The sequence below is a fragment of the Cetorhinus maximus genome, chromosome 38, assembly GCF_964194155.1.
Source record: "Cetorhinus maximus chromosome 38, sCetMax3.hap1.1, whole genome shotgun sequence".
In the NCBI taxonomy this organism is placed as follows: Eukaryota; Metazoa; Chordata; class Chondrichthyes; order Lamniformes; family Cetorhinidae; genus Cetorhinus; species Cetorhinus maximus.
In genome coordinates this window covers 3,406,366-3,428,822 of record NC_135916.1, presented here as the reverse complement: position 1 = coordinate 3,428,822, position 22,457 = coordinate 3,406,366, and the positions used below count along the sequence as shown (strand labels likewise).

The 22,457-nt window shown below is 47.9% G+C and overlaps 1 protein-coding gene across 1 annotated transcript in view; it reads left to right on the top strand.

Annotated features, from left to right (window-relative positions):
* Positions 1-22,457, top strand: part of LOC144672514 (dimethylaniline monooxygenase [N-oxide-forming] 2-like) — a 124,606-nt gene that overhangs the window by 6,211 nt on the left and 95,938 nt on the right. The window contains exons 3-7 of the mRNA XM_078534354.1: positions 4,954-5,119; positions 8,990-9,132; positions 16,661-16,860; positions 20,216-20,568; positions 21,799-21,871. Of these exons, the coding sequence (XP_078390480.1) occupies positions 4,954-5,119; positions 8,990-9,132; positions 16,661-16,860; positions 20,216-20,568; positions 21,799-21,871 (935 nt within the window). The remainder of the gene's footprint in view (positions 1-4,953; positions 5,120-8,989; positions 9,133-16,660; positions 16,861-20,215; positions 20,569-21,798; positions 21,872-22,457) is intronic.

Genomic DNA, 22,457 nt, shown 5'->3' with positions numbered 1-22,457 from the left:
TTTCTCTTTCTTTATCTCTCTCTTCCTTTCTCTCTTTCTTTCCCTCTATTTCTTCCTCCCTCTATTTCTCTTTCTTTATCTCTCTCCCTTTCTTTCTCTCTTTCCTTCCCTCTGGATTTCTCTCTTTCTTGCTTTCTCTCTTCGTTTCTCTCATTCTTGCTTATTCTTCCTTTCTCTCTCTCTCTCTCTCTCTCTTTCTTCCTTTCATCGAAGGAGATAGGGAGAGCTGGTGGTGTAGTGGAAATGCCACTGCTCTGGAATTCCAAAGGCAAAAAGCTTAAAGCCCTGCCACACAATGTGGGCTTGCCTCTATGTGACTCCACACCCACATTAACATGCTTGACTCCTCTCTCCTCTGAGATGGCCTGGCGAGACACTCAGCTCACAGGCAGTTTGGAATGATAAGAAATGCAGGGATTGCCAATGACCACCACCCCCACCCCCCACCCCCCACCCCCCACCCCCACCCCCACCCAAATCCCGTGAAAGAATGCAGAAAAAAAAACCAGAGAGACTCATCGATTTTCCAGATTTGGATGCACAGCATTTCCGTGACCGCGGATATCGCTGAGAATTATCACCTAGAATTCTCCGCCTGTTCACGTGGAAAGATTTAAGCAATCTCTTTATTTTTTTGAAAATCGTAACATTGGAACAACCCTTGACCTTTGAGAGCTTTGAATCAATTCGACCATGGATGATCTGAAGGTTGGCTCAGTTGTGCCTCTTTGATTCTATATCCCACAATATCCTTGTCAATTGCCAATCCGTCCACCACAACCTTCGATGATTTATTCATCTAGATTGCCAATCCGTCCACCACAACCTTCGACGATTTATTCATCTAGATTCCTCCGGGCAACTCCCCAAAAGGAGTTGTTGTGGCTAGACCAATCGATAAGTGTGATCAAGCGATTTACGGAATAAGGGGACATTTAACCACAGTTATGGATTGATGTAGTCACAGCAACTCATCAGGGGGCAAACTTTTAGAGTTCCATTAATCTGTAGGGAAAGATAGGCTTCTTCGATCACCCCTGATGGGTGATGACAAGAAGTATAAAACTGCTAATTAGTTCTAAAGTGCTTTGGCTTGTCTCGGGATCTTAGATGTTTCAATAAGATCACCTCTCGTGCTTCCGAACTCCAACGGGTATCGGCCCAACCTGTTCAACCTTCTCTTCATCGGATAACCCCTTGACCCCAGGAATGGGTCCAGTGACCCATCTCTGAAATACTTCCAAACTTTATTGTTCTGAGATCCTTCACAAACTCTCCAGAGCAGAGGAAAGAGTTCCTCTACCTCTCACCTACCAAGTCCTCTAACAATCTTCACCGCCACATTGACATCAGCATTATTATTTATAGCCCAGTATGAACCTGCCCAATGCAAGCAGCCTACGTAATTTATCCCTGCGAATTATTCTATGTTGGATGCATCTCATTTGTCAGAAAATTGGCAGTTATTCAGCTGCGCTCATGAATGTTTTTCTTTACCCCTGTCCAAGCCCTATTGTAACCCTATACACACACTGCACAATAAATGATTCTGGTTAATGCATGTTTTGGGCATCCGGTTCTTTGAGTTCCCAAGCATGAACAAAAAACAATGCTGGAAACAATTCAACAGTGTCAAATTCCTATCCATCCGCTCTTGGGACTGCCTACATGTGAAGGGAAGTAGACAGAAAGAGACAGAGAGAGAGAGAGAAAGGGAGAGGGAGAGAGAGAGAGAGAGAGAGAAACGTATAGAGTCAACAGAGGAAATTTGGGAGGGTGAGTGGGCCATTCAGCCCTTAGCGCCAGCTCGGGCCATTTATTAAAAGAAGGGCCGAATAGCCTACTCCTGAAACAAAAGATCTTGGCTGTGGTCTCACCTCTGCTTTCCCTTCTGCACCCTCCCCCAGCAACCCTTGACCGCCCCCATTAAAAATCTTTCGAACAGTGCCCTGAATCGATTCAATGACCCAGCGTCCACTATTTTCTGGGGACAAGGGGACCCATGTACAGGCTGTGGCACATTGGCGTTGTCACTGGGCTGGTATTCAGGGGAATGTCTTGGGGGGCCAGGATTCTAAATTCCACCACCAGCCAGTAAATTAATGGTCTGTTGATGACCAAGGTACCACTGCTGGTTGTCACGAACGCTGGTCATTATGGAAGGAAATATGTACATGTGGCTCCGAAATGTCCTCTAAGCGAGGGCAGTCAATCCCATGGCCGAAGGAAAAAAAAACTAAGGGAGGCCTATGTTGGACAAAAAAAGCTGATTTTTACCTTAAAGGGGAGACCCCTTCTTCTTAAGCTGTGTTACCTAGTCCTAGTCTTGTGGAATCATCCTCCTTATATCCGCCCTGTCTAGTCCCCTCAGGGTCTTATACATTTCGATAAGATCACCTCTCACTCTTCAGCGAATGGCTGTCACTCCCTTTGTTTAGCTGAAACAGGTGCAATGTGTGTACATGTTCTTTCAGTTTGTTAAAAAAAAACCAGAGGGCACTGTGTATTAGTATCTGTAGCTTCCTGTACAGGCCAATGCGCCACACTGCGGACCAACTTACATTGGCTGCCAGCGTAATTCTTAACACAGTGAGGATTATTTATCAAATGTCCAAATGCAAATTCTATTAGCTGCATTATTCCGCAGGGCAATGCTTTGACCAATCAGGGTCAAGCTGCCTGGTTTGACATTTCAGACGACTCTTGGCACTTAACTGTCAGCCACTCTCAACAGGTGCGTTCCCCGTGACAGCGCCCCGAGCAATCAGAGCCCACTTGCCAACCCATCGGCACTCCCTACAGTGTAAATCTGCTGCTTCCCTGCCCCAGGAGCGCCCCCACCCCCACCCCGACATTGTCACTCCTGGGGAATTGTCCTGTTGAGTGGAAGGCGGAAAGCTTCGGCAAGATATGTCTCTCCTTTCAGCCAGGCTCACGCCCTGTACCACCAAGCGACTGTTCTTAGAAAGAAAAATTCTCCGGCCCAACGAACCTAAATCCTTACCAAATGGAATGAAGCTCAGGAACTAATTAACCTTCGTACAGTCCCACTGTCAAATGATCTTTTTTTTCTTGCGGAGAGATTGCAGAGGTTCAACCATTCACAGATAATCATCTTACTTATCATCATACCAATAGCAATTTGCAACCGTGCAGCATATTTTACCGAGAAAAGCAAGTCAAAGTCTATCAGCGTTCAGAGTAAGTAAGGAATCGAGACACAGAGGTAGATAAGCAGATAAAATGTCCAAATATTTGGTTGAGGGCACCTGAACAATTATTAACCAGAGACCTTTCCATTGTGTACCGGGCGTAAGGTTGCAATAGGGTCTCTGCAACGAAAAAAAGACACAGCCAATTGCAGCTAAACAACTGCCCAATCTCCCGTCAAACTGTGAAATTCTGTCAATGCAGAATGGCAAAGAGGTTTATAGGGATCACTCACGGGGGCTGCTTGCATTGGGTAGGGCTGTTACCCCCTACAGACGAATTTCATTGTTACCGGATTAAAAGTGGAGAGTGTGACAGAGAGGGAGACAGGCCTGCTTCGTGAGTGAATTCAAGGGCCACCATCCTAGACGCTAAAGCCCTGGACAGCAATTCTGGTTGTACAACTGTATCTATATGCCAGAGAGCACATTTATTTGCAGAATATTCCCCCAATATATTTAGGGTCTTTTAGAGTGACCAGCATTCGCTGTGTTAAATCGTAGCCTGCTAAAGGTGCTTAATCATTCATTGTACTCCTGTATCCAAAGGCATATCCCCCCCTCTTTCACATCCAGCCGCGACTTTCCCTCTTTTTCCAAAAAAAAATGCAATAGACGCAAAATATTGCACCTGCAATAAAACGAGGAAGTTCTGGGAAAACTCAGCAGCCCTGGCAGTGTCCGTGGAGGGGGGAACAGAGTGAACTTTTCGAGTCCTTTAGGACTGAGCTTCCAAGCAAGTATCACAGTGGACTCCAAACATTAACTCTGTTACTCTCTCGACAGATGCTGCCAGACCTGCTGAGTTTATTTTTTCGCAGCACTTTCTGCGCTGACTTGTATGTATATTTATTTTAAACGCATATAAAACGAGACTTCAGGCGACAAAGCCATATTGAAGAGTATTGGAAGTTTAACTGGACAAGGGACAGAAGCAGGAAAGGTTTTTTTTTGTTGACTTGAATAACGACTGACGCAGGAAACAAAATAATAATCCACGTTAATGCAAGGTTGCTTGAAAGGGCAGAAATAGCATCATTTCAAGGCGACTTCCAAAACTCACCGCACCCCCGCACTGTGGCACGACCTCAGGAATAAGTAGAATGAATGATCGGCAATGCTCAGCAGCTCTGCAGATGAAGAAACAGTTAGCTTTTAGGGCCAGTCACCCACTTGTTTGCGCTTGCCCTGAAATGCCTGTCCGTTTCCTGTGTGCTGATCCTTTGGAGGGACAGTCGAATGGGCAACGTTCCTTTGTCCAAAGAGTTGACGTGCCAACCGATCAGCACTCTCTCCTCGTGCAGTACGAATGGTTGTTCTGTTTCAGATTGGGTATTCTTGTGAATATGACCTGATGAGTGCAGGACGAAAAATTTCAACAGCTTGTCCCTTTTGTTTTTTAACACCAATAGTAAAGTGTTATTGAAAAGAGCCGCGTAGCACATCTCAGAGTTATTAAAACCCAGAAGTACAAAGGTGGACAGGTAGACAGTAAGACCATCTCAGTCAAGCCCCTTCCAATTCCTTCATCGCCCAGGCATATGGATTATCGTGGTTAAGTTAAAAGTCTTGCAACTCCCTACCTAATAGCATGGCAGCCATCACACAGACATCACCGTCAGGTCACGAATAAGGTGCCCGCGTCCTGAGGGGCATTTCAGAATGTGCGGGCAACTGCATAGCTGAAGAGGCCCAAGGCAGGAGCAATGTTTGTGGGCTTGAACAATCTTTCTGCTTCCCCCAGACCGACGTGTGTAGCGTCGTGAGGAGAGAAGACTTCTCCTCCACCGGACAGTGGGACGTGACAACGAAAGACAGCGACGGCAACGCGAAAACCTCGACTTTCGATGCAATCATGGTCTGCACCGGCCACCACTGCTACCCACATGTGCCGCTCGACTCCTTCCCTGGTGAGAATTTCACACTGTGTGTCCTTCAACTGTACCACACGTGGTTCCCACATGTAGGCTGTTACGAGCACAGCCAGTGTTCATTGCTTTGCCAACTAAATCCGAGAGGGCCACTTGGCTTAGGGGGCGGTAGATTTTATTTTTATTCCTATTTTGAACCCAAGAATTGGTACTGACCTCAGTGGTAAGGGGCCCACGAAGACTTCTGGGATTTAAAAAAAAATAAAAGTGAAAGGTTTTACTAACAAAAATGAAAAAAAAGACTTAAGTACGCAAGGTTACATTTACACAGTTAAGGTTAGTCTTACATAACATGTCCCAAAATTCCCTGCTTGGCCCAACCCACAAGTAAACACCTTCCAGTCAGCATTCCATTGTAGATGGCTACTATAAAATCCAATAATATTACACAGGGCAAAGCGCTGTAGCTTCAAGAACAATGTGCCATGTGGTCTTTACCCTCTCCCACTCTGCGGTGGGGCCCACTTCAGAAAAGTGCGGCTTGCCGAAGCCCAAGCTTTTACTGGCGCGATTGAATGGGAGATTCAAAATACATCCTCTCCCAGCCCAGAGAACCAGCTTCCTCAACAGTTCAAACAGGTCCAGCCATCTCTAGCTCAACAGTTCTGTCCAGCTGTCCACAGTAACTATACTATAAATTTTTCCCCTTTCCTCTCGGTTCCGTTATTCTCACCACTCTTCCAAACGCAAATCCTTCAAAACATAAAGCCGGTCCTGTTTCCGTCTTGTCTTTGCCTTGGGGTCAATAAAACATAATTACATCACTACAGTTTTAACCATCGAACTCCTGAAAGAAGCAAACATGCTTCTCGGAACCTCTGACTCCGCTTTGATCTTCAAACAACCTCTAGGCTTCCCTAAAAATGCAAATGTTAGATCTAGCTTATTTACTTGCACCTGAAACTTAAACGTCTATCCCTTTCGTGTTCCTGAACCCCCCACCCCTCCTCCCAGGCACTCTGCTTCCTGTCAAAATCTGCCCATCTTAATTAAATCAAACACACAACCAGCCTTCTTTGCAGAATAACACAATATTCCTCAAAAGATTTGAAATAAAAATGACATCCATTCTCACAGGATGACACTAGGTACTCTTACCCGGCGAGATCACGTGCACTGCCAGACATGCACCCCAGTTAAGGTGGCTGGCGATAGCTGGCACTGTCTGGGCTGGTGCCCTCTGAATCACCCAGCATACCATTACTCCGCAGTGCCATCAGGCTAAGTCAACCATCGTATCGCCTTAAACACGCACACTCGCCAGCCCATCACACATTCACTGAGCCACCCCACTCACTGCCAGCTCAAGAGGCATCACCACTCACTCCCTCGCACGCACACCCTCGTAGCCCCATCCGACCTCATCTCCTCCTCAGCCCCGACCATGTGGAGGCCACTTGCGCAGACCAACATGTGCCCCCCCTACCACGACACACACACACAAACAGCCTGGGAGACCACCCTCCTCCATTACCGCCCTCACCCTGCACCCCTCTTCCCTTGACTCCGGCCACTTCTCCCCCTCTTCCCCGAGCAATCCCTAGCCCCCGCAGCCATTTAAAAGCCACGGCGGCCTTAGGGTTGGTCTAGTAGGTGACCACGCCCCCTCCCCCCCTCCCCCATTCCCTCCCCCTAAAAGGTTCTGCCTGATGACCGTGAATGCTACCCGAAGCAAGCTAGGCAAAGAAACCTCAAAGTGGTTTCAAGGTGCAGCCAGACACTTATGTCCAGTTGTGAAGCACCGATCATCCAGCATGGGGGCGATGATTCGGGCCAGCAAGGCTTAAGATGAGATTCTAAGGTATTGAAATTGGGCTCCCAGCATGCGGTGATGGGAAACGCAACCCGCCATTGACGGGCGGAGTGGATGCCCGCAAATTGGTTTCGCTAAGCTGTTGAACCGAATTTTGCTCTGCTTGTACTTTCCACTCCCTCCCACTCTGAAGCCCGCCTCAAGCGAGAAACCCTGGCTTCGGTTTTGGGATGTATGTCGCTGCATTGAAAAGTCTCTCATTCCGTGAAAAAGGATTGTTTTTGTTTGTTCTTTTTCGCGGAGATGATACGCACGTCACAAACCCTATTCTACAACTGCCGATATCTGTTCCACCCGCTGCCAGATTCAACCATATTTGCCGCAATGTCCCCACCTTGTATCTTGTGCACATCATCTGTATTTTGAGCTACTCAAGTGAGCTGAGAGTGACTGCTCTTGACATCAAGGCGGCTTTTGACCAAGGGTGGCATCAAGGGCCCTGTCAAAACCGGCCACCTTGGCTATTGGTGTGGGGAGATGGTGGGAGGAATGGACACTCCGCTGGTTTGAGTCCTGTCTGGCACAAATGAAGATGGTTGTGGTTGTTGGAGGACTTGACCCCAGGAGTTCCTCAGGGTTAGTGTACTCAACCCAACCACCTCCAGCTGCTTCATCAGTGACCTTCCTTCCATCATGAGGTCAGAAGTGGGGGTGTTCGCTGATGGTTGCACAATGTTCAGCACCATTCGCGAATCCTCAGATACTCAAGCAGTCCATGTCTAAATGCAGCAAGACCTGGACAATATCCAGGCTTGGGCTGGCATGTGGCAAGTAACATTCGTGCCACACAAGTGTCAGGTAATGAACATTTCCCACAAGCAAAAATCTAACCATCTCTCCTCGGTACCGAAAATCATTACCATCGCTGAATCACCCCACTATCACCATTTCAGGGATTAGCATTCACCGGAAACTGAACTGGGACCAGCCATATAAAAACTATGGCTACAAGGGAAGGTCAGAGGATAGGATTGCCACGGCGAGTAACTCACCTCTCGACTCCCCAAAGCCTGTCCACCATTTACAAGGCACAAGTCAGGAGTGTGATGGAATACTCTCCTCTTGCCTGGGTGAGTGGAGCTCCCACAACACTCAAGAAACTTGACACCGTCCAGGACAAAGCAGCCCCGCTTGATTGGCGCCCCATCCACAAACATTCACTCCCTCCACCACCGACGCACAGTAGCAGCAGTGTGTGTACCACCTACAAGATGCACTGCATGAATTCACCAAGGCTCCTTAGACAGCACCTTCCAAACCCACGACCTCTAGCATCTAGAAGGACAAGGGCAGCAGACACATGGAAACACCACCACCTGGAAGTTCCCCTCCAAGCCACTCACCATCCTGACATGGGAATATATCGGCCGTTCCTTCACTGTCACTGGGTCAAAATCCTGGAACTCCCTCCCTAACAGCACTGTGGGTGTACCTACACCACTGGGACAAAATCCTGGAACTCCCTCCCTAACAGCACTGTGGGTGTAACTACACCACAGGGACAAAATCCTGGAACTCCCTCCCTAACAGCACTGTGGGTGTACCTACACCACAGGGACAAAATCGTGGAACTCCCTCCCTAACAGCGCTGTGGGTGTACCTACACCACAGGGACAAAATCGTGGAACTCCCTCCCTAACAGCGCTGTGGGTGTACCTACATCACATGGACAAAATCTTAGAACTCCCTCCCTAACAGCACTGTGGGTGTACCTACATCACATGGACTGCAGCGATTCAAGAAGGCAGCTCAGCACCACCTTAGGGATGGGCAACAAATGCTGGGCCCAGCCAGCGACGCCCACATCCCGTGAAATAATTAAATACAATAATAATACAATTAAAAATCTGCCCTCCACCATTACATCGTTTACACGTCCCACATCACCAGCGCTTTACTTGGTTTAACCTTTATCACAACCTGAGTCTGTCAACAAATTCGGCTCTGTTTCTCTTCCACCGTCGGTAGTGGCCCCTTCTTTTTGTACAGAATTTGCAAAGACTCACCGCAACGTTGTTGTCTGCGTCCACATCCAGGCATTGAGAAGTTCAAAGGTCAGTACACCCATAGTAAAAGCTACAGGGACCCCCAGGTCTTCGAAGGGAAGCGAGTGGTGGTAATCGGAGTCGGGAACACTGGAGGCGACCTTGCAGTGGACATCAGCCGCACAGCTAAACAGGTCAGTAACCGAGCCTAAAATGCTCACTCTGCTTTGTGAAGTGTCATGGGTATCTGGGGAGGGAATTGGATTGGAGGGTGCTAGCCAGTGCCACATGAACTTTCTTGACACTCAGTTCCATTAGAATGGGCTTAAAATCGGGGTTGGGACTTCACAGGCAGTCACAGTCATTTTGCCCAATTTCGCAACTACCACTGCTAAATTTCTACTCCATTCCTCCAATCCTTGAAAGTCTATGTGATACATAAATTCCATACCAGTGCAGTGACGCACAGTCAGCTGGAGCATGGCTTGATCTGGGCAGGAACATTCTGTCATGGGATGCGCCTGGCTGAGAAAAGGCCTAAACAAAAACAGAATTACCTGGAAAAACTCAGCAGGTCTGGTAGCATCGGTGGAGAAGAAATCAGTTAACGTTTCGAGTCTTCATGACCCTTCGGCAGAACTGAAGCATAGTTAGGAGAAAGATGAAATATAAGCTGGTTTAAGGTGGTGGGGGGGGGGGCGGGGGGAGAGAGAGAAGTTGAGGGTGTGGTGATTGTGGAGATAAGCAAGCAGTGATAGGAGCAGATAATCAAAATATGTTACAGACAAAAGGATCAAAGAGGTGTTGAAGGTGGTGATAGAAAAGGCGTAACTTGCTCTCTATCCATTACTATCCACGGGTTGAGTGGCGAGGCCATTTCAGAGGGCAGGTTAGCAGTCGACCGCATTCCTGTGGGTCTGGATTCACCTACAGTGCAAAAAACCAGCTACAAAAGGTCAGATGTCCAGCCCCACCCCACCCCCAACGCGCATTAGTCAACCAGATTAGCTGTGGAGGCCCTTTAAGAGTCCAGGTTAGGAATCGAAAACATTGCTGTGGGTCTGGAGTCACCCATAGGGCCAGGCCAGGTAAAGAGGGCAGGTTTCCTTCCACCACCCACCCACCCCCCACCACCTAAAAAAGCGTCATTGACAGTCCAGATGACAATTGATGGTTATTTCACATTCACCTCCACTGAGACTAGCTTTCTATTCCAGGTTATTTAACTGAATGAGATGGGATTTGAAGGCAGGTCCCCCACCGCCCCCACCGTGAGAGGATGAGGCAGGGGGCCCCCTCTAGGTAACCACTCCGGTGACATTACCACTGCTCCCCCACCGTCTCACTCCCACGAGGGTGCGCCAAACTTGGGGCTGACTCACTATTTGTGACTCAGTTCTATCGAGGTCAGAGACCATCCCCTCTAACTCGGGCCGCCTCGGGCAATACCTTTCAGCTAACGTTTACGTGGCAGAGATCGGGTGGGAGACTGGTCGGAGGCCTCCAGTTCCGACGCAGGTCAATGCGGTGGAAAACCAAAGCGGAGGCCAAACCCGAAAGGCGGCCGGAGTTCTGCACCTGGCGGACTGGTAAGCTGGAGACTGTGGCGCCAGGGTTTGCTGAGGTTTTACCGCAGGGGTTGACCAGTTGGATTGGTCAGTGTCGGGAAAGTGGCCAGAGGCACAATGGGCGATTCCAGAGTGATCTTGGCCCAGGGCTCCATGACCATAAGACCATAAGACATAGGAGCAGAAATTAGGCCATTCGGCCCATCGAGTCTGCTCCGCCATTCAATAATGACTGATAAGTTTCTCAACCCCATTCTCCCGCCTGCTCCCCCTGACCTTTGATCCCCTTACCAATCAAGAACCTATCTATCTTGCTCTTAAATACACTCAATGACCTATCCTCCACAGCCTTCTGTGGCAATGAATTCCATAGAGTCACCACTCTCTGGCTAAAGAAGTTTCTCCTCATCTCTGTTCTAAAAGGTCTTCCCTTTACTCTGAGGCTGTGCCCTCGGGTCCTAGTCTCTCCTACTAATGGAAACATCTTCCCCACGTCCACTCTATCCAGGCCTTTCAGTATTCTGTAAGTTTCAATCAGATCCCCCCCATCATCCTTCTAAACTCCATCGAGTATAGACCCAGAATCCTCAAACGTTCCTCATATGTTGAGCCTTTCATTCCTGGGATCGTTCTCGTGAACCTCCTCTAGACCCTCTCCAGGGGCCCAGCACATCCTTCCTGAGATACAGGGGCCCAAAATTGCTCACAATATTCTAAATGTGGTCTGACCAGAGCCTTATAAAGCCTCAGCAGCACGTCCCTGCTTTTATATTCCATTCCTCTCGCAATAAATGCCAACATTGCATTTGCCTTCCTAACCACCGACTCAACCTGCGACCCCGACTTTTGTTCCTGTACAGCACGTCAACAATTAACTGTGGAGGAGGGGCTCATTTGGGCGAATTGTAGAGAGATCAGGCCAAGCGTCAAACTGGGGTCAGGGAGCAGCAGGTCAGAGCTAAATGGAGCAAAATTCAACTTTACAAAGAAGGAGAGGGGATGGTTGGGGAGTGATGTAGGCAAAAATCCAGAGGGGATGGGGGGTGGGAAATGGAGGGCAGCCGGTGCTCGAAATCCCTTAAGGAGAAATGAGGTAGAGAGTCAGCGGGTGAAAAAGATGCCTGGAAAACTAAGTAGTGCAGGGTCAACAAGCAATATGAAATCCTCATGGCATGCTTACACGTCAATTGGCAAAGGCGCAGGAACCAACTGGCCTGTTTCAGAGTAACAGAATGAGAGTCAGCTTGCAAGAGATGAGGGACAGATAGTTAAACCTTCCGTAGGTCTGTGAGAAAGTGAGAGGTGAGCGTAAGATGGTTCCTGGAGTAGTGGAGACAGTGCAACTTAAAAACTGGCAATGTCACGCAGTGGCAGAGCTGGGGAGGTAGTGCCGTTGGTGTTATTTTTACCGAGATGAATAAGAGTCGTTCGGACTTGAAGCGTTCACTTTGTGTCTCTACCTCCACCGAAGCTATGAGGACCTGCTGAGTTTTTGTCCAGCATTTGCTGCTTGTGTCTCCAATTTCCAGCATCAGCGAAGTTTTGCTTCCATCTTCCTGTTCCAGGGTTAATGCTCAGGTGACCCGGGTCCGAATCCGAACAGCACAGATTTGAGTTTAATGAAATATCTTGTCTGATACTCTTTCGAGTTACCAACAGTCACAGATTGCAACTCTTTCGAGTACAATCACAGTTCTTGGTTTTTCCGGGAGTGGGACGTGAACCCACAACCCTCTGATTCAAAGGCGAGGGTGCTATGAACTGAGCCACAGCTGACACCTCAATCTTCTCTGTATCGTTCCAATTTTAGTATATGTGCTGCCGAAGTGATGAACAGGAAATCGTTGTAAAAAAAATAGAAAACATCCGGGTTCACTTAATACCCTTTAAGGAGGGAAATCTGCCCTTCTTCCCTGGTCTTCCCTGGTCTGGCCTAAATGTGACTCCAGACCCACAGCCTCTTAAAATTCCCTCTGAAATGGGCAACAAACGTTGGCCTAACCAGTGACGTTCACATCCAATGAATGAATAACCCAAAAAAAAAGCAATAAATAAATCGCTGGTCGTTATTGTTTACCCGTCTCCAAGTTGGAAGTATATTCTGCAACTCGTGGAGAGCCAATGGTGGGAAGCCAACTCAAGCAAGGTGGCTCAAGTTGCAGAATTGGCACAAGACAAGCGATGGGAATAAAACCAACCAAAGTCCCCGGCAAAGATGGACAGCGGCTTAGGCTTTTAAAGCAGGCTGTTAGAGCGATGTCGGACCTTTCAGAATTCCCTGGGTTCCAAACCCCTGCGGATCTGAAGGCTGCAAACATAACTCCTTGTTCGTGAAAGGAGTGAGAGGGAAAACTAGGGGTTACAGGGCAGCTAAGCCTGACACTGGCAGTGGACAGAATGCCAGACTGCATGATTAAGGTGTGGTAACAGGGTACTTAGACAATAATAATCTGATCGGGAAGAGTCAACTTGAATTCGTCAGAGAGAAATCTCGTGTTTTTGGCAAATGTCTTAACGCTTTTGAGTTTTCAACCGGCAATGCTGAAAAGGGTGAACCGGTAGATGTACTGAATTTAGAGTGGGGGGAGGGGGTCCGGGGTCTTAATTTTATTTTTCTTTCTATTCATTCATGGGGTGTGCCAATCGCTGGCTAGGCTATTGCTCCTCCTAGCTGCCCTGTTCACAGAGCAATGAAGGGTCAACCACATCGCTGTGGGTCTGGAGTCACATGTAGACCAGACAAGGGATCGGGGGACATCCTTCCCACAAGGAGATTGGTGAACCAGACTGGGCGTTTACAACAATCAGCAACGGCTTCCCGGTCATGATTTTAGTTGAATTCAACTTTCACCATCTGCTCTGGCGGGGCTGGAGCCTTGGTCCCCAGAGCATTACCCTTGGTCGCTGCAATAGCCTTCCCAGCAACAACACCACTGTACAACCACCTCCCCACCCCCCATGGGTTAGCTAATTCGCATAAATAAATCATGAATTAACATTTCTTGTGGTGGGCGTGAAGCGGGTTGGAAGTTGGCAGAGTAGAAGTCTAAGAGGGGGAATTGAGGAGAATTATTTACACTCGGGAGGCTGGTGGGGGTCTGGAACTCACTGCCTGATTGAGTCAGAAACTCTCATGACATTTAAGAAGTATTTAGATAGTCAACTGCGTTGCCATAACCTCCAAGTCAATGGGCCGAGTGCTGGAAAATGGGGTAAATGTAGCCAGATCTTTGTTGACCGACGCGGACAGGATGGGCCAAATGGTCTCCTCCTGCGCTGTAGACGTGTATGGGTGCGTCTACAGAACTAGAACCTGCCCCTCAGCTATTGGCAAGCTGCATTAGTGATTTTAGAGGACATCTAAGTTACAGTTCAACTGAAACTGATAAAGTAAACCATGAGCAGAACAGAAGCGCCAGTGTGTTAACTGAATGAGCAAGGAGACGCGAGATGGAACATGTGGTGAGGAATGTGACGCTTTCTACTTTCATGAGACAAACGGCTCTGTTTAATGCTTGAGAGGCCAGAATATTTTGACATTCAGAGGGACGCGGGTGCACTTTCACGAGAATCTCAGACGCCAAGTGCCTGGAATAGGCTTAACCTACAAGAGAGAGGGGGCTAGGTACAGCTGTCATTCCCGTGGATAATGAAACAGCAATGTGCAGTATCAGTCCAGAACCAATGGGTGCCTTTATGACCCAGCTCGCTGCGCTATGTTGACCCATTTCGAACAAGTCAATGGATGATTTTCTCAAGACAGCATTTTGCAGAAGCATTTAGAAAAGCCAATGTCATGTTGGACTCGGTGAGAAAATGGTTGGATGGTAAGAGTGAAAGTGCCTTACTATAATTGTTAGATCACACCCAGTGTACTGTATGCTTCAAGTCAGTGCAATTAAAAATTTGATTGCACTGATTTTTGGAGTTAAAGGATTGTCCTACGCTGCAAACATACGATATAGGAGTAGAAGTTGGCCATTCATGGCTGATCTTGCTCTTCGATTTCCAGTTTCCCGTCTAACCCTGATAACCTTTGATTCCCTTGCCTAACAAGGATCTATCTACCTCTGCCTTAAAAGTATTCAATGACCCCGCCTCCACTGCATTCTGAGGCAGAGAGTTCCAAAGTCGGAGAGAAAAAAACTTCTCCTCGTCTCTGTCCTAAAAGGGCGACCCCCTAATTTTAAACCAGTGCCCCCTCGTTCTGGACTCACCCACAAGAGGAAACATCCTTTCCACGTCCACCTTGTCCAGGCCGTTCAAGATCTTGTATAACTTCAATCAAATCACCCCCTCACTCTTCTAAACTCCAGTGGAAACAAGCCCAACCTGTCCAACCTATCCTCATAAGACAACCCGCTCATTCCAGATATCAATCTAGTAAACCTCCTCTGAACGCATTTACATCCTTCCTTAAATAAGGAGACCAAACCTGCACAGAGTATTCGAGTTGCAGTCTCACCAATACCAAGTATAACTGAAGCATGACATCATTACTTTTATGTTCAGTCCCTCTCGCAGTAAAGGATAATATTCCATTAGCCTTCTGGAATACGTTCTGTACCTGCATACTAATGGCCTGTGTCTAAGGGAAGCTGGTGGCATAGTGGCGTTGTCACTGGGGTGTTAATCTATGAAATACAATATAATGGCTGGGGACCTGACTTCAAATCCTACTGTGGTAGACAGTGAAATTTGAGTTCAATGAATATGTGGAATTAAAAACCTGATGATAACCATGTAATAAACCCACAAATGGTTCACCAATGCCCTTTAGGGAAATCTGCTGTCCTTAACTGGTCTACCCTATATATGCCTCCTGACACGGAACAATGGGGTTGACTCTCAAATGCCCTCTGAACCAGGGCAGTTAGGGACGGCTAATAAATGCAGGCTGGTGGCCGAGTAAAATGTACGATCCCTCTTCACCTTGGAATTCTGCAGTCATTATCTGCTTAATTAATACTCAGCCTTTCTTTAATTCTTCCTGCTAAAGTGAACAGTATCCCACGTTATACTCCATCTGATAGGTTTTCTTTTTTGAACTCAGTTTATCCCTATTCGAAGAATTGGAAGAACGAGGGACTTAGCTCCCGAATGACTGGACTGCAGAAGGGGTGAGGGATAATCTCAGCAAAATGAGTAAAAGGTTTTCAGGGGCTTGAGAGTGGAGGGAGGGGCTGAAGGATGGTTGACCCCTGGGGAGTCTTGCGTGTTATGGTCGCAGGGTAAATAATTGAGGACTGAGATGAGGAGGTTTCTCTAGGACGATAAGCCTTTGGGAATTCTCCACTCTAGAGAGACGTGGGTGCTTAATCCATGAAAGCACTCAAGGCAGGGTTCGATTGGTAAATGCATATTACGCCAGGCAGTGGGCAGGGGAAGAGTCTGGTAAAATGCAGCTGACATAGACGATCAATCATGATCTAGTTCAATGGAGGTAGAAGCTCGTAGGGACGAATGGCCATCTGCTTCTCCCATTCATTGCGATCCTAGGTGCACATCATGCTTCATACATACGCTGTTTTAATTCATTCATGGCATGTGGGTGTCGTTGGCTAGGCCATCACTCACCACCCATCTCAGTCCTCAATTTTTTATCCTGTGACTGTAGCCACGCACTCAAGACCCTCCAGTGAGGGAACCAACCTCCCCAACCACCCCCCAACCTTCTAAACGTCTTGTTCAGATGGCATTTTAGAGGCAGCCGCATTGCTGCGATCATGGAGTCACACGCAAGCCAGACCAGGGTTAAGAACAGTAGATTCCCTTCCCTAAGGGGCACTCGTGTGCCAGATGTGTTGGTATGACAATCGGCAATGGTGGTCAGCAGGCTTCTACCAACTGCCATGGGCGGGATTGGAAGCTAGGTCCCCAGAGTATTACCCCGGGTAATTCTGAAATGCCAGTCGGTGGCATTAGTACTGTGCCAATGCGTCCCCCAATATGATTCCCCACGGACTTGAAATTTGGCTTAATTAATTCGTGGGCAGGGTGGCTTCTCTGCAAGTGATTATTTCAGAGGTTTTACTTCCTTCAAAGTGTGTGTTTTTTTTGGTGTATTGAAGAAGGCACTTAACCCTGGTTTCTACACGTGTATGATTTGCATTAATGCGCCGGGTTGATCTAACATTGTCCGATCATCCTGTAGGTGTTTCTCAGCACAAGGAGTGGCATCTGGGTGTTTAGCCGCCTTGCCAATGAAGGGTATCCCGTGGACATGATTCTGCACAATCGTTATGCGTGTCTGATGGGAAGTATTTTCCCCGCTTCCCTTGTCAGCTCGTACTATGAAAGAACCTTGAACAAGCGGTTCAATCACGCAAACTACGGACTTCAGCCTAACCACCGGTATGTAACGCCCACGCGGCATTCAGAGGAAGGGGCTTTTGTTGATCTGCCATTATAGCAGACAACTGTGGTCTGCCGGAGAGATCGCTGAGCAACGTTCGTCGGCCTGCGATCTCGTGGAATGGACAGGGTGTCTTATTTCCTCCGGGGCAGAAGCTTAAACGAGAGATGTACCCAATTAATGTCGTGAAAGGGAGCGTTTTAAGTGCGGAGCGAGGAACTGTTTTGTTTTAATGGCCGAATCGGTGCACGGGCCCCAGCTATTCGTAATCGGGATCAATGACTTGGATTCGGGGATCGATTATAACATTTCCAAATTTACTGGGAAAGGAGACAGGTTGTCAAAGCTTTCCATTCAGCCCTCATCAGGACAATTCGCAAGAATAGCAGATGTAAAGGGAGCAACAATTTATACTTCATGAGAAGAGAGTGCTGACTGGTGGAATCTGAGCGGTAGAGTCATTGCCATGGGAGAATGCACCCTCTAACGGATGGCTGACAGTTAACTGCCAAGCTTTGTGGCAAATCCAAACGAGCAGGTTGTTCTCTGGTTAGTCACAACACTGCCGTGTGGAATGAACCAGAGAATGGCTGTCACCTATTTTGTTTAGTTGAGACATGCTTCTTGGCGGCGCTTCTACCAATCAGATTGCACGTGCCAACCAAGTCAGCAATTTTTTTTTTATCATGAAGTATAAATTGTTGTTGCTTTTACATTGGATATTCTTGCAAACAATCCAAGACCGAAAAGTTTCGACAACGTGTGTCTATTTCCTTCGGCCGTACTCAAGTTCTCTACAGCCCAGTGGATCTTTTCAAGCTGGTTTATTGTGCAAGCTGGGTGGGAATGTGATTTATGAGGAGGTTGTCAAGAGGCTTCGAGGGGGTTAAGACAGGCTAAACGACTGGGCAAGAAAATGGCAGGTGGTTTACAATGTGGAACAAAATGCGAATTTACCTACTTTGATCGGAAAAGCAGGAATGCAGAGTGTTCCTTCAAAAGGTGGGAGATAGAGCAGTGTCGAATTCCAAAGGGATCTTGGTGCCGTTGACTATGGGTCACCAAAAGCTAACGTGCAGGTGCAGAAGCAATTGGGTAGGCATAGGATGGCCTCCATGGCAAGAGGAGTTGAATACAGGAGTAAAGAGGTCTACGGTAACTCTATGGAGCCTTGATGAGACTGTACCTAGAGTATCCTGTACAGCTTGCATCCCTTTACGTAAAGAAGGGGTTGAGAAAACTGAGCTTCATTCTCTACGGTATAGAAGAATGAGGGGGTGATCTCAACCATACACGCAACATTCTTACAGGGCCCGACAGGGTAGGCACTGGTTGGATGTACCCCCTGGCTGGCGGGAACGAGAACCAGGGAGCCTAGTCTGAGAATAAGGGGCAGGCAACATAGGGCTGGCATAAGGAGAAACTTCTTCACTCAGCGAGTGGTTATTCTTTGGAATTCTCTACCCAGAGACTCAATCATTAAGTATGTTCAAAGCAGACATCGATAGGTTGTTAGACATCAAAGGAACCAAGAGAAGGCTGAGGAGGTGGGGTGGTGGGGGGGGCCTGATAGATTATGGGGACATAAGTAGGAAGAAAAGTTTCCCCTTGGTGGAGGTGTCAATAACCAGGGGGCTTAGATTGAAGGTGAGGGGCAGGAGGTTTAGAGGGGATTTTGAGGAAAAACTATTTTCACCCGGAGGGTGGTTGGAATCTGGAATGCACTGCCTCAGGGGATGGTAGAGGCAGGGACTATCACAAAATTTAGGCGAGCACTCGAAACGCCATAGCATAGAGGGCTACGGGCCAAGTGCTGGGAGATAGGATTAGAATAGACAGGGTGGTTGATGGCTGACACAGGCACAATGAGTGGGAGGGCCTGTTCCTGTGCTGTAGAACTCTCTGACTCTGTGGCTAAAACTGTGAGCCAATGGCGCTGAAGTAGAAAGTCAGCCATGATCTAGTTCAATGGCGCAGTTGGCTCATAGGGCCGAAGGGCCTACTCCTGCTCCTATTTCCTATGTTTCTTTGTTCCTAGAATGAAGAACGAGGTGCATAAGCTTTAAGTTGGGTTCAGGTATCATGGAAGGGATCACTCCCCCCACCAGTAAGAGCAGTGATAGGCTAAATATTTTTTTCTATCTAAAAAAATCTGTTGAACCAAGACTTGCCCTCATCAACCCGTGCACTATGTAAAAGAATTAGGGGGAGCGGGTGGTGTATTGGCGATGTCACTAGGTCCATATTCCAGTGGCCAAGGCTAATGCTCGGGAGAGGGAGGGTATTTTCAAACCCCTGCCAGGGTAGCTGGTAGACTTTCAACTCAAGTAATCATATTAGCAGTTGAAAGTTCCCAACAGCAATGGTGACCATGGTCCAGAACTGCACACAGTCGCCTAACTACAGGAAGGATATCAGCAAGATCGAGAGAGCGCGGAGAAGATTTACTAGGATGTTGCCGGGTCTTCAGGAGTTGAGTTACAGGGAAAGATTAAACAGGTTCGGACTTTATTCCTTGGAGCGTAGAAGGACAAGGGGAGATTTGATAGAAGTTTACAAATTTATAAGGGGTGTAGACAGAGTAAATGCGAGTAGGCTCTTTCCACTTAGATTAGGAGAGATAAACACGAGAGGACATGGCTTTAGGGTGAAAGGGGGAAGGTTTAGGGAGAACTTCTTCACTCAGAGAGTGGTGGGAGTGTGGAACGAGCTACCATCTGACGTGGTAAATGTGGGCTCACTCTTAAGTTTTAAGAATAAATCGGATAGATACATGGATGGGAGAGGTCTGGATGGTTATGGACTGGGTGCAGGTCAATGGGACTAGCGGAATAATATTTCGGCACAGACTAGAAGGGCCAAATAGCCTGTTTTTCTGTGCTCTAGAGTTCTATGGTTCTATAACTTCTGTTCCCAAGGGTGTCATGCACAGGAGGTTGGGACCCTCCCCTGGAAGTCCAAACGTAAAGACAGTTGAGTCACGCTCCCATTGAGTGCTGTAAAAAGCACCTGCTTCAAGGCTGCCCTTTGGACCTGCCACACTCAGACCCGGTCTAGCCTACACGTGACTTCAGACCCACACAGCAAAGACTCCGAACTGCCCTCCGACATGGCTGACCAAGCCACTCCGACCAGCTGCCGTTAGGCAATGGGCAATAAATGCCGTTCCGGTCAATGTTATTGCATCAAATTGCGTCTTTGTTCTCGCAGTTTCCCCTTTCAGGGGCTGATGTTTACATCGTCCCGAGTTTTGTTAATTTAGTTTTTGGATGACTCCAGAGGGTTAGACACCATGTTGGAATGAAGAAAAGGGACATCAACGCATTGCACTACTTGTTTTAATCTCCGTTGCAGCGCTCTGGTGCGGCAGCCGATGGTGAGTGATGAGCTGCCAAGTCGCATTATCTCGGGAGCCATCCAGGTGAAGCCGAACGTGAAGCATTTTACAGAGACCTCAGCGGTTTTCGTTGACGGAAGCGTGGAGGATGTCGACTGGATTCTGTTTGCGACGGGGTACTCTGTCGCTTATCCGTTCCTGGAAGAGGCTGTTGCCGAAGTGCACGCCTCTCACGTTTCCCTCTACAAACACGTCTTCCCGCCTCAGTTGGAGCGCCCTACCCTAGCCATTATTGGCCTCGTCGACCCACTGGTAGCCATAATGCCTATATCCGAAATGCAGTCTCGTTGGGCAACCCGGGTTTTCAAAGGTTTGAGAACATTGCACGTTGACCTCAAATAAAGAGAGAATGGTTTAGTTAAACAAAAAAAAAAAGAAAAAAACAAGGAGCCCTTTGATAGCGCACCACTTGAGTTGTGCTGGGCAAAAAAAAGAGACATGTCGGAGAATTTTTGTCTTGCAATCATCAGGACACCACTGGCAAGAGCGCCAGTGTCAGGGGGAAACAACAATTTATACTGTATGTGAAGGGAATGCCGATTGGCTGGCAAGTGACTTTGCCAGGGAGGGTGCAACAAGTGGTAGTGACTGACAGTTAACTGCCAAGCATTGATTGAAATTTCAAACCAGGCAGCTGTTTGGACAAGACATTGCCTTGAGGAATGAACCAGGGAATGGCTGTCACTTATTTTGTTAAGGAGAAACGGACACCATGTTATTTCTGCCCGCAAAGAACAGGGCCCTGCGTACTGGCATTCTGGCAAGGTGTCCTCATGGGTGCATGATGAAAAGCTCGGTGTGCTAAGAATGATGCCGGTGAACAACTTAATGTTGGCACTCAGCCTTGCAGTGTGGCGCTATTGCGTATACTGGAAGCTACAGAGATTATGATAGAGCAAAGATTTCTAATCAGGTGCCACACGCGGCAAAAAGCCTCCATTTCAAAGCGCAAGCCTGATAATTAGGTCTCCTGATAGCAAAAATGCCATCCTCTATAACAGAGCAGGTCACCCCGAAAATATAATAAAAGCAAAATACTTGCGGAGGCTGGCAATCTGTAACAATGCTTGGAAAAACTCAGCCTCTGTGGAGAGAGAGAAATGGAGCTCACGCTCCTAGAGTCCGTATGGCTCTCCTTCAGAGCTCACCCGTATCTTCACCCAAGATGCCTATTCGGCTCACTGTCTCATCAAAGACAGAGACTCATTTGGCAAGCTCGAGGAGGTGGTTTCTGAAGTTCCTCTCCTACACCCCCTGTGTAGGAATCACGGCCGATGCTTAGAGTGGCGCTGTGAATGGACATTGGAAAGACAGGTCTAGAAGGCAAAAGGTTCACCGTACATACCCTTTTATTAAAGTGTCATGGGCAGCAGATGCGATGTCAACAATGTTGCAAGGCTGCCCAACTAGGAAGTCATACCAATTAAGCGAATTCCTGCACACTGAGAGAGCATTAACCTTTATGGTTTTAAGGTGGTACACCCGGGCCATTGTGCAGAGAGATGTGCATTGACTTTTTGTTTTCTCTTATTGTTACAAGGTTTAGTAAAATTGCCTCCTGCTGAGGACATGTTGGCCGAAATAACAAACAGGGAAGAGAAGATTGTGGACAGGTATGGATGTCGTATACAGGCAAAGAATCAAAAGGCATTATAGCACCAATTGTGACTTCTCAGCTGCCCTGTAAGACAAGGATAATATCCAGGCTTGGGCTGAGAGGTGGCAAGTGACATTCGCACCACACAAGTGCCAGGCAATGACCATTTCCAACAAGGGAGAATCTAACCATCGCCCCCCTTTGGCATTCAATGGCATTACCATCACTGAAGCCCCCCCCAATATCAACATCCTGGGGTTAGCATTGACCAGAAAGTGAACTGTACCAGCCTTTTAACTACTGTGGCTACAAGAGCGTGTCAGAGGCTGGGAATCCTGTGGTGAGTAACTCACCTCTGGAGTCCCCGAAACCTGCCCACCATCTACCAGGCACAAGGCAGGAGTGTGATGGAATACTCCCCACTTGCCTGGATGAGTGCAACTCCAACAACACTCGAGAAGCTCGATACCATCCAGGACAAAGCAGCCCCGCTTGATTGGCACCCCATCCACAAACATTCACTCCCTCCACCACTGACGCACAGTAGCAGCAGTGTATGTACCATCTACAAGATGCACTGCAGAGACTCACCAAGGCTCCTT